General features: G+C 54.8%; 1 protein-coding gene across 1 annotated transcript; it reads right to left on the reverse strand.

Moving 5' to 3' along the window:
* Positions 1-1230: 1230 nt before the first annotated feature.
* C1H21orf58 (chromosome 1 C21orf58 homolog) lies at positions 1231-11688 on the reverse strand. Its single transcript, XM_068969556.1, has 7 exons — positions 11629-11688; positions 10812-10872; positions 9450-9523; positions 8218-8382; positions 5887-5998; positions 1739-1896; positions 1231-1521 (listed from the first exon to the last, which is right to left on the reverse strand). Exons 1-7 carry the CDS (start codon positions 11686-11688, stop codon positions 1231-1233), a joined length of 921 nt encoding a protein of 306 aa, XP_068825657.1.
* Between the last annotated feature and the right edge of the window lie 852 nt (positions 11689-12540).

Here is a 12540-nt window from a genome sequence, read left to right on the forward strand (position 1 = left end):
GCACCCAGGCCTGTGGCACTCTCGACATGGGAGCTGCCTGTGGTGCAGTCAGCCCAGCAGGGGAGCCTGTCTGTAGCTGGAGAGCAATTCCAAGGTCATCTCTTCCTCTGAGGAGCCTTCTGGTGGCTGTGCGGTTCCAATGACACAGACCCGAGCAGAGCTCCTGCTCATGTGGAACTTGAGGAAAGAGGTAACATCCCCAAAGGGGCCAATGCAAACATGCATAATGCTTACAAAGGGCATTTACGTGGAAATGATATTAAAGCATCCAGGAAGCGCAATTCCACCAGAAAAATATAAAAGAGCAAAAAATGGAGTAGAGGTGTCATGTCCCATTGGGAGAATCCAGACTGGTTCAGATGGAGGAGAGTCCCCCTCAACCAGCTTTAGTGCTTAACTTCAGGAGGAGAAACTGCTCAAGCCAGTCCGCGGCCCTGCCCTTACCCAGACGCCCTGCCCTCACCCAGATGCCATGCCCAGACACCCTGCCCTCACCCAGATGCCCTGCCCAGGCACCCTGCCCTCACCTGGACATGCTGCCCTCACCCAGACACCCTGCCCTCACCCAGGCACGCCAGGCACACATCCTGCCTCAGCGCCTTCCCCGGGCACCACATGTGTGACTGTGTTCATGGCATTTACGTGGCTGAACCTATCGACCTTGGCTCCTGAGCCCCGTTTCCTGGTCAAATCCCTGTGTCCCCTCGTGATTCTCACAGCCCCGTGTCCAGGGGCCTCAGCTGCCCCACCCCTGGGCAGAACGAGGCCTGCTGCTTACCTGAGCCTGCCGTGAGGTCACGGGCCTGGTGCCTGTGCAGGCAGGACCCCACTGGATGCCAGCCTGAGGGGAAGGAGGGTGTCTGCTGCTGCCCTGGTCTGGCTCAAAGACACCATGCTCAGGTGTGTCTCACCACCAGGCCTCGGCGGGGCCCTCAGAGCTGGGCTTATCCTGGGGCTCTCCCAGGGCCACCCCTGCTGGATGGACAAATGACCCCCGCCTCAGGCTGCTCCCCTGGGAGAATGGCACAGGGTCCACACTCAGCCATGGCAACCAGGACCAAGACTGCCGTGGTTACCTCCCCAGCCCGCCCGTCCCTCAGGAGGTCGTAAGGCCTCTGCAGACTCCCGCTGCAGCCACCAGCCCGACAGAGGGCAAGGAGGGGTGACCCAGGCCCTGGGGTTCCTCCTGCCTTGCAGGCCCAGGAGACCGGGCTGGAGCCCAGCCCAGACTTACGTGCTAAGGGCGGCCACAGACGGGCCAGTCATGTACTGCGCGGTGCTGGGCAGGAAGCTGGCAGCAGGCGGGAGAGCAGTGGCTGAGACCACCAGGGGCCACACGGAGTAACCCAGAGGGGAGCCAGGCGCAGGCATGGCCGGCAGCAGGGCTGGAGGTGCATAGCGGTGGTGGTGGCGGACGGAGGGCGGCCTCTGGATGGCCAGGTGGGCACGCCGTGCATCCTCAGCAGGACACACAGCAGAGTGTTTCAGCGAGGATGCCGGCTGCTCCCCGGCCCCCTCCCTCTACACGGGCCCTGACTCAGGACGTGGTCACGGTCAGGAGTGGTGGGCAGGGGCGGACCAGGCTCCCACAGAGCTCATGCAGCTCAGGGGGCAGCTGTCTGGGCCTGGACGGCACAACCTGTCCTCCCCTGGCGTTGCCCTGGGGAGCACTGGCGACTTCAGGCAGGAAACACAGACCCGGAGCCAGAAACACATGAGTTTCTGGAGGGGAAACCACCAGGTGCTCTGGTCTCGGCCTGGACGTGGAGCCTACCTGTGGGGTGAGGTGCAGGGGGGTGGGCGCGAGTGCTGGCGGGGGCAGGGCTCTGAGCATCAAGGCCTGCATGAGGAGCTGGTGCGTCTGCGCGTTCTGCATCAGCATCATCTCCACCACCTCTGTGGGGGGGGCATGGAGGGCTGGTCACTCACGGTGGGGGCCGCGACCCTGCCCCTCCTGGAATGGAGCATTGCCTGTGGGTCTGCAGGTCCCATGCAGCGCCTCCTGCTACTGGACTCCTCACGTGCACGTGGCCTAAGTTTCCATATGGAAACTTAGTTCCTCGACCAGAGATCAAACCCACACCCTCTGCAGCGGAAGGGTGGAGTTTTAACCACTGAACGGCCAGGGAATTCCCCTTCCCCACAGTTTTAAAAATTAATCATTCATTAAATTAATTTTTTTAAGAAAAGCATCTGGAGATGGGGCAATTATCTTGGATTTTCTAGGTGGTCCTGATGTTGTGAGAAAATAACTATCACCCTACACTTGAATATCCAGCAACAACACTCATGTTTAAGAACAGGGGGACATCAGAAGAAAGTGAATGCTGAGAGAGCTTAGGAGACTGTCCTGCAAGGCCTTGTAAAAGACTGTCCCCAGATGGCAGATGGAGACCCCAGGGGACAGTCTGAGACACAGTGAAGGGTGGTTAGTTCAAATGTACTTCTGTATGATGATACGCCAGTGTCTGTTTCTGAGAAGATTTTCTAAAAGGTAGAACTGACATGGAGAACAGTCATGAAGAGCCAGGGGCAGAGTGGATGCCACAGAAACTGAGAGTTTAATTTCATATGAAACAGCCCAAGACTTCTCCAAAGTGGTTATTAGAGTACTATTTTACAGTCACTATTTGATCTAGTTGGGATTTGTTTTGGTACAAAGGGTAGGGTAAGGAACGTGACTTTACTTTTCTGAATAGCCAGCTACTTACTGACTGTTTCATTTTTACCAATGATTTTAAATGCACTTTTTAAAGGCACACAGACACTTGCATGCGTGCAGTACACACACACACACACACAGTGTGCCGGGTTCCCCTCTAGGGCCTGATAGTCACTAAAGTTCATCTGGAAAAACCGAGGAGGGTGGTGAGGAGAGGCCAGCGGGCGGTTCTCCCTGCACCTGCAGGGCACCTTGCTGTGGGTCTCGGCCTGAGGGGCTGCAGGCTGGCCTGGGCCATGTAGCATGTACATGGTGGAGCTGTGGTCACCAGCACAGGGCTGAGAACACTCATCAGGTGATTCTGTACACAGGTCTGCCTCCAGACTCTCATCACTGCCTGTCGTTAGGGAAACTCAAACCACAACCATGATGACTGACCACCCCTGCCACTAACCACCACCCCCACTAACTGACCACCACAGTGACTGACCACCACCCTTACTAACTGACCACCACCCCCACTAACTGACCACACCATGTGCAGGAGAAGATGAGAGAAACAAGACCTGTCACATGCAGCAGTTTTAAGCACACACGTGCCACCTTTCAGCTGCTGCAGCCTAGGTATGTACCCAGGAGAAATAAACACTCAGACTCAAATGTGAATGTCCAGGGAGTTTTGTGGTGATAACCCAAAACAAAACAACCCCAGCTCCATCATCAGGTGAAAGGATCACAAATGTGTCCATCCACGGGAAGGACTGTCACTTGGCAACTTCAAGGAGCCATGGTTTGCTGCACCCAACAAGAGTGATGATTCTGAGAGCAGTGCTGCTAAGTGAAGGAAGTCACACACAAAAAGAGTGCACACTGGCTGATTCTACTCAGACCAGAATATAGGAGACACAGATCAATGCCAGTGGCAAAGCAGGCAGGCAGGCGGGAGGCAGGGCCTGAGGTGGTGCCCATGCTCACCACCTTGATTAGTGATGGGTTCACAGGTGTGTACAGGTGTCAACACTGTCAGATTGTACACTTTAACCACATGCAATTTAGTCTATGTCACCTCAGTAGAGTGGTTCTGAAATAAAAGTATTTCAAAAGTTATTTAAAGAGAAAAAGCAATTTAACCAACGATTTGAGAAGCTAATCACTGAACGAGTTGGGACTGTGAGCCCAGTTCTTTCCATTCTGAGTCCAGGCCCTTCCCTTAGGGATATCCATCAGTAAGGATTTTTCAAAGTAAAATTATTTTCATGTTGGTAAATGCATAGCTTCCATTGAGTAGCCAAAAAAAAAAAAAAAAAGGCCCTAAATCACAGGTCTCCAACTGGTTTCATGGAAGACAATTTTTCCACAGGCTGGGGTGAAGGGGGATGGTTTCGGGATGATTCTAGTACTACATTTATTTTACGCTTTATTCCATTATTATTACATTGTGATATATAACGAGATAATTATTCAACTGACCATAATGCAGAATCAGATCATCGGGCATTAGATTCTCACAAGGAGCACACAGGCTAGATCCCTCGAGTACGCAGTTCAAAGTAGAGTCTCCACTAATCTGAGACTCTAACGCCTTTGCTGATCTGATGGGAGGCACGGGACAGGTGGTAATGCGAGTAATGGGCAGCAGCGTAAACACAGATGACGCTCTGCTCACCAGCCTGCCGCTCACCTCCTGCTCTGTGGCCTGCTTCCTAACAGACTACGGACCAGTGCTCGTCCCCGGCCCAGAGGTTAAGGACCCCTGCCCTACATGACTACCCTGCTTACAAAAGTACTTCTTTCAGCAGAGAATTTCATAAACCCATGACAACATCCCAAAGATGGGAAATGGAGTGGCCACAGGACTGGCAAAGGTCAGTTTTCATTCCAATTCCAAAGAAAGGCCATGCCAAAGAATGTTCAAACTACTGCACAATTGCACTCATCTGACATGCTAGCAAAGTAATGCTCAAAATTCTCTAAGCAAGGCTTCAACAGTACATGAACTGTGAACTTCCTGGTGTTCAGGCTGCATTTTAAAAAGGCAGAGGAACCAGAGATCAAATTGCTAACGTTGCTGGATCATCAAAAAAGCAAGAGAGTTCCAGAAAAACATCTACTTCTGCTTGATTGACTATGCCAAGGCCTTTGACTCTGTGAATCACAACAAAATGTGGAAAATTCTGAAAGAGATGGGAATACCAGACCACCTGACCTGCCTTCTGAGAAATCTGTATGCAGGTCAGGAAGCAACAGTTAGAACTGGACGTGGAACAACAGACTGGTTCCAACTTGGGAAAGAAGTATGTCAAGCTGTATATTGTCACCCTTCTTATTTAACTTCTACGCAGAGTACATCAGTGAAATGACAGGCTGGATGAAGCAAAAGCTGAAATCAAGATTTCCAGGAGAAATATAAATAACCTCAGATATGCAGATGACACACCACCCTCGTGGCAGAAAGCAAAGTGGAACTAAAGAGCCTCTTGATGAAGGTGAAAGAGGAGAGTGAAAAACCTGGCTTACAACTCAACACTCAAAAAACAAAGATCATGGCATCCAGTCCCATCGCTTCATGCAAATAGAGGGAGAAGCAATGGAAACAGTGATAGACTTTATTTCCTTGGATTCCAAAATCACTTGGATGGTGACTGCAGCCATGAAATTAAAAGATGCTTGCTCCTTGAAAGAAAAGCTATGACCAACCAGGTAGCATATTAAAAAGCAGAGACATTACTTTGCCAATAAAGGTCTGTATGATCAAAGCTATGGTTTTTCCAGTAGTCACGTATGGATGTGAGAGTTGGACCATAAAGAAGGCTGAGCACTGAAGAATTGGTGCTTTTGAACTGTGGTGTTGGAGAAGACTTTTGAGAGTCCCTTGGACTTCAAGGAGATCAAACCAGTCAATGCTAAAGGAAATCAATCTTGAATATTCATTAGAAGGACTGATGCTGAAGTTGAAGCTCCAATACTTTGGCCACCTGATGCGAAGAACTGATTCATTGGAAAAGACCCTGATGCTGGGAAAGATTGAGGGCAAGAGAAGAAAGGGACGACTGGATGAGATGGTTGGATGGCATCACCGACTCAATGGACACGAGTTTATGCAAACTCTGGGAGATGGTGAAGGACAGGGAAACCTGGCGTGCTGCAATCCATGGGGTCGCAAAGAGTTGGACACGACTAAGTGACCGAACAACAACATGACAACATTCACTGTGGACACTTACCTTCCTTGATGCTTCCTGACCGCTGGGTGGGGAAGGCCGGGGGAGGGGGGATCTGTGCAATGAGTGGCTGCTGAGGCAGCTGCTGGATGATGGTGGCAGGAGGTGGGGGTGCCTGGAAGAGCCAGACAATCCATTTTCTGAATGGATTAGCCCTGGGAATAGTGACCTACAGCACCACCCACCACCCACCATCCAGACATCCACCATCCATCCATCCATCCATGGGAGATCTTAGGCGAGAAACCCTAGAGATTAACAAGTGTCCAAACAGATAAATACTTGCATCTGGGTATCACTTAAGACATAGCTTGTTATGGACTGAATGTTTATTCCCCGCTCAAATTCATATGTTGAAACCCTAAGCTCCAAAGTGACTGCATTTGGAGATGGGGCCTGTGAGGAGGTGATAAAGGTGAAGAGAGCATAAGGATGGGGCTCTAGGTTGATAGGCCTGGTGCCCTTGATAAGATGAAGAGACACCAGACTCTCTCTGCCCCATGAGACAGCATGAGAAGGCTGCCAGTCCCTAGCCAGGAGGCCATGCTCAGGGAACCAGGTGGGCTGGCACCTCCATCTAAGACATCCAGCTTCCAGGCAGTGATAAGGTAAATGTCTGACATTTAAGTGCAAAGACTGTGGTATTAATATTTTATAATTGAGCTCAAGCTGAGCGAAACATGGTGTTTTCTAATGTTTCCCACATTTCCTGGTGTCAGTGGGCTAAGCTCATCCCTGGGTCCACTACTTCTGCTTTAATAGAGGCATCCAAGGAGCTTGGCATGGAAACAGCCTCTGGCTTCTCTCCTGAGTTAACACAAATGCACCACAGCTCAGAGCATGCACTAGGGTTGATTACCACTTTAATCCTCTTCTGGATGCACCGGGGCCTGCCCTATCCCCCTCCCTCGGTTCACAGAAAGGATGGCAGAGACAGAGCTGGCAAACATCCTGCAAAGGGCCGGATGGGGTACTGTTCCCGCCCTGTGGCCACACAGCTTCAGTTGTCACTGTTCACCTCTGCTGCTGCAGCTGGAAGGCAGCCCTGGCCTGGTAAGCCGACAGAGCTGATCCGGTGAAGCTTGACTTATGAACCCAGAGGTGCACACGTCGTACCCTCTTTGCATGTTACCAGCCCCCTCGGCTAGCAGGTTGCTCACACACAGGCGGCAGCAGCTTTGGTGTCATCACAGCCCACCACCCTGTCCAGACTGGAGAGGCAGCCGGAGTGGCCAGTGGCAACTCCACCCCAGAGTCTCTGGAAAACCCATCCCAACCACCCTGGGTCCTGCTTGCCCTGTGGTGTCACTGGAGTCCAGGCTGAGACACCCAAACAAGACGGGGGTAAGGAGTTGCGGCAAGTGTGAGCACGCTGAGGACTGGGTGAGCCTCCTGCACCTATACCCCTCTCCCACCGTTCCTGGCAGAGATTCCAGGGGCAGAAAGCTGGGGAAGACACAGACAGTGCTGGGGCCAGGGCTCTGGGAGCTCCGCTGGATGGAGCCCTCTCCCTTCCCTCTGCATGGGCAGCCAGGTCCCCCCAGGAGATAAACGTCCTCCAGGTCACGACCCGGCCCACTGGCACCATCATTCTCCCTGGTCGGCCCATCCAGAACCTTCTCAGCTTGGCCTTAGCTACCTCCAGCCTTGTCATCTCCTCCTCGCAAGGCCGCAGCCCACAGGCCACCTCCTGCCTGTCGTCTACTCACGCTCCCAACCCCTGAGGTCACAGCCAGCCGAGACCAGCTGCTGCCCTTCCTTCCTCTGGGCACCACCCGCCCCGATACAATCCCTTCTGCTTAAGGAAGAGTGGCTTTCTGTTGCCATATGCAGGGGTGAGCCTCTCAGGAGTGGGTGCACATTCACCTTTCAATGCACCTTAAAATTCTGTCTGGAGACTAGGGGCCCAAGCTTCCTCTGGTAATTAGGAAGTTTTGGAAAAGAGCTGACACACTTCTTCCCCAAATTCAGGACCAGCCAATGCGGAATCCCCCCATACTTCCACTCTTGCTGCAGAGGTTAGCACCTGGGGCTGAGCTGGGACCCCAGCCTCCACCTGTAATGAGGAGATAACCACCCCTCCCGCCACACACACAGCCAGTGCTTAGGGCACCTGTGAGGCCTGACGATATGGGACACGTTTGTCCCAACAGGGCTGGACACGGACTGCAGCCACTGTGGCCGCTGAGCCAATGGCCCCTTGAGCGCACTTCCCTAAGCTGCTGTGGGTGCAGGTGTGGAGTGACTGACATCTCTGCTCAGGCGGGAGGTCTCTGGGGGCACGGCATCCTCCCCATTGGTTCTGCCCCCCAGGTTCACCCAAGGCAGACGTACCGGGTGTTGGATGATCCATGGTGGGTCTAGGGCAGGTGGGGCTGGGGAGACAGTGGGGTGGATGCCCACGGGGGGCGCCTCTGGGGGCAGCACTGACCCATGGGCTCCTCCGTGCAGTCCCCTGTGGTGATGAACCCAGGAAGCCTCTTCCAGGAGGCGCTGTTCCTGCAATGCCAAAGCAGAGCCATGGCCGCTCAGTGGGGGCATGTCCCGGCCCCTCACTCTGCCAGGTAGGGCAGTGCCAGCGCAAAGGTGTGTGACCCTGGTCAGAAGCAGCCAGCCCCCATACCGCCAACCACTGCCCTGTGCCTGGCCCCCTTTTGCCCCCACCAGGGTCCAGCATGCATCTGAGCTGGGACTGCAGCCAGACTCTGGAGGCAAAGCCCTTCACGTGGTGCACACAGGAGAAATTAACCAAAGACGACTTTTCTCCAGCCATTAGTGAAAGTGAAAGTCACTCAGTTGTGTCTGACTCTTTGCGACCCCATGGACTATACTATCCAGGGAATTCTCCAGGCCAGAATACTGGAGTGGGTAGCCTTTCCCTTCTCCAGGGGATCTTCTCAACCCAGGGATCAAATCCACGTCTCCCTCATTGCAGGCGTATTCTTTACCAAGTGAGACACAAGGGAAGCCCAAGAATACTGGAGTGGGTAACCTATCTCTTTTCCAGTGGATCTTCCTGACCCGGAATTGAACCAGGGTCTCCTGCATTGCAGGCGGATTCTTTACCGTCTTAGCTATGAGGGAAGCTGGTAGAGGATACTCTGTCTCTCCAGCACGCTTCCAGTGCAGAGCAGTAAGTTTATCACAGCTGCCATGTGGACCCAAACACCCTCCTCCCCCAACGTGTCATTCCCTGCTACAAGTGTGTCTGTTTGGACAAAGCCCTGGGCATCTTGGAATCCCACTTCCCAGAACCGGACCCTTCACAGGGCATTTCGCTTCTGATCATATGCAGCCGGAGCAGGACTTCTCAGCGAGTAGCCCCTGTGAGAGCCCAGCCTACAGGAAGCGGGCGAGTCCTCTCTCCTGTGGAGTCCATGGTCCACCAGTTGCCCACCGCCACGTCACAAACATCAGAAGCAGTGTGGTTGCAGGACTCCCACCACAACCCCACCTTCACCCCCATACCCTACCCGCCACCCCACCCCAGTGCTTGTTCTGAGCGCCAGTCGCAGCTTCAGCTGCACAGAGCTCTGGTGAAGACGCCCCATGTCCACAAGGCCTACCCAGAGTCTCTGTAGAAGGTCCTTCCTCATCCTCAGAGCGCTCCGCAGGGCAGCCTCTGGCCCGTCCTCATCTCCTGGAGGGAAGCGCAGGCTTCAGGGCTCAGCACCACATCCCAGCCTTTCCTGCCTCCAGGACCTGCCTGTCCCAGAGGAAGAGGGAGGTGCCTGCGGTGGAGCTCAGGGGCCACCCCATAGGGGTTATGTGGGCAACAGTAGGGGGCGTTCAGGAGGCTGAGTCTTCGAGTTGGGGTCAGGAGTCCCCACTCCACACCCAGGAGTCTCCACTCCTCCCACCGGGAGTCCCCACTCCACCCCCAGGATTCCGGACTCCCCCTCAGGAGTCACCACTCCCCCTCCCCCAGGAGTCCCCACTTCCCCCTAGGAGTCTCTACTTCCCCAGGAGTCCCCATTCCCCCCCAAGAAGTCCCCACTCTCCCCCAGGAGTCTCCACTCCCCCAGGAGTCCCCACTGTCCTCCAGGATTCTCCTCTCCCCCAGGAGTCCCCACTCCTCCCCCAGGAGTCCCCACTGCCCCCCAGGAGTCCCCTTCCCCCTACTCCCAAGCGTCCCCACTCCCAGCCCATTTGTAGTGCTCCATGTCTGTGTTATGGAAGAGAAAATGGCAACCCACTCCGGTATTCATGCCTGGAAAATCCCATGGACAGAGGAGCCTGGTGGGCTACAGTCCATGGGGTCGCAAAGAGTTGGATACGACTGAGCGACTGAGCGCAGCACATGCCTGTGCTTGCCCTTGGTCATGTGAACTGATTTGGGATTTTCTATCTGGATTTCGGCCCTGGGCTCTGTTTGTTGCCCTCGGGCACTGCCTGGAACTCCGCAGCACAAGGAGCTTCACCATGTGGTGAAGGACAAGCAGTGTCTCCCCAGCACCTTGCCCAGATGTCCCTGAGCCCAGAACCCTATGCCAGGGAAGGTGGCCCTTCCCCTGGTTCCTATGGCCTGAGCATCTGACCGCCAGCCAGGTTGGGGGTGTGATGTCTGGTCTGGGCATCTGAGAATGGGCAGGTGGATGTGGATGGCTGGGCCCCCTAACCCCCCCTAACCCAGAGCAAGCTTGGGGCAACATGGTCTGATGCAGGTGAGGGTGATTCCTATCTGATCAAGGCAGTGGGGCTGGTTCTCTACCCTCTCTGCCTCCCTCTTCTCATCTGCAGATGGAGTGATGAACGTGCCTTCCTGGGTGTGCAGACAGAGGTGATACGATATGAAGGTGCATGTGTGTGTTTGTGTTAAAGACATAATCAAGGCCTTTCTGCTCTGAAAGTGAAGTTTAGAGGACAGTCTGGCCATACCTGGAGGTGGGTCTGGGGCCCACACAGCGCCAAGCAGCCCCAGCTCTTACCTGGCACATCATGGGGGTCCTCAGAAGCCCCCTCCACATCCTCACGCTCTTGCTCCAGTTTCTGTGAGGAGAGGGATGAGCATGCGGGCTCCAGGCACAGGCTCCTCCGTATGAGGGGCCGAGCCGGGAACAAGTGCCCAGATGACTGACTGGTGCCAGGTGGGGCCCTGTGGTCACACTTTCCATATGATGCACACATGCTCCACCTTGAAACCTATGAGCCCCTTCAGGGAGCTTTCTGAAGAGTTTGACCAGGACAGCTCTGTATCCTGACTGCCCTGATGCCCCAACTGAGTCCAGGGCTGAGCAGTTATAATCCAGACCAGTCCTGGGGTGACCCCTGCTGCCCTCTCTGGGCAGCCCAGGAGGGTGGAAGGCAAGCGTGGTGGGCAGAAGAACAGAACAGGCAGGTGAGGGTTTGGAGGGGGTACCGAAAGGACCATGCAGACCCTCAGAGGAGAAGATCGGCCTGAGAGTGTGCACAGACTGCGTGCCCTGTACCCAGCTGAGAGGCCACACCAGGCTGGCTCTGTCTTTCCTAAAATTTGGAAGCTGGGAGGCTGCGAGAGAGCTCTGGGGGCCTGGAAGCTCCATCCTGTGGGTGCAGGCCTGCCTCCCAGCTGCAGAAACTTCCAGAAGACCCTACTTGTTTCTGTTCAAACACAAAGAAGAACCAAGAAACCACAGCTCTTTACTACAAGGCTAGAACCATGCAGAACTGCTTTGCTTTGGAAGTGGGCGTGACAGGTATAATCTTACCTGTCAAAGCTGTGTTCTGTAACAAGCTGTTAAAAGCACAAGTGCCCAGCTGTCTTACCTTCTCGAGGAGTTTCAGGGTCAGTCGGGTCAGTTGATCTGCCACTGAGGAGTTCAGCATCCCGGGGCCACAGGAGGGGACACTGCAGGCCCGTCCCCTCCCTGCTCGGTTCCCTCTGGAAGGATTGCTCAGCTAGAGAGCAGCAGCCCCATCCTGGGGTCACTGAAGGACTCCCTTGCTGGACATGACGTATATCCCAGAGACTGCTCTCCACGGTCAGATGGCTGGCCTCAGGAGGGCATGTAGGAGGTGGCCCTGCACCATGGATGTGGAGTGTCCAGAGTCAACAGGCCGGCATCACCGCAACAGTTGCCTAGGCACTGCAGACGCAAGGAGGCCCCCGGTTGCCAGGTTTCTGTTGAGAGTCCTTCCCAGACCTGCCCCGGTCCCCATGAGGGTTACCTATAAACACTGCTGATCCCCAGGTGTGGCTGGGCTGGGCTCCTCAGGAAGGGGAGATGGGCAGAAGCTAGGGCCAGAGCACGGGGGAGGCGCATGGGTCCCTGGGGAGGACAGTCCTGACCTCCCAGGACAGAGCCCAGAGGGGTGAGGTGGGGCAATGCACTACAGGGGTCTGTCACCCCAACTCGCAGTTGATTATGACCTTCAGAAGGCCAGCAAGCCCCTAGCCCCTCTTAGGGATCCTCCTCACCAGATAGACCCAGGTCATGGTGTGACCACCTCACCCCTCCACCGCAGACTTCAGAAAACTTAGGTGGCAAAGAGGTGACACCAGGGAGCCTGCCAATGAGGCGCCTAGGGGCTTCTTGGTGGGGGCTTGAGGTGGGCCCACCCCATAGGCACCCAGCCGGCATCTCACAGGACATGGGGCCTCCCAAGGCATCACCTGTCAGCGTTGATGTGACTCTAGCAGGGGGACTGCCCATGTGGGACCTTGGCCCAGAGAGGGGT

The sequence above is a fragment of the Capricornis sumatraensis genome, chromosome 1 (genome assembly GCF_032405125.1).
Source record: "Capricornis sumatraensis isolate serow.1 chromosome 1, serow.2, whole genome shotgun sequence".
In the NCBI taxonomy this organism is placed as follows: Eukaryota; Metazoa; Chordata; class Mammalia; order Artiodactyla; family Bovidae; genus Capricornis; species Capricornis sumatraensis.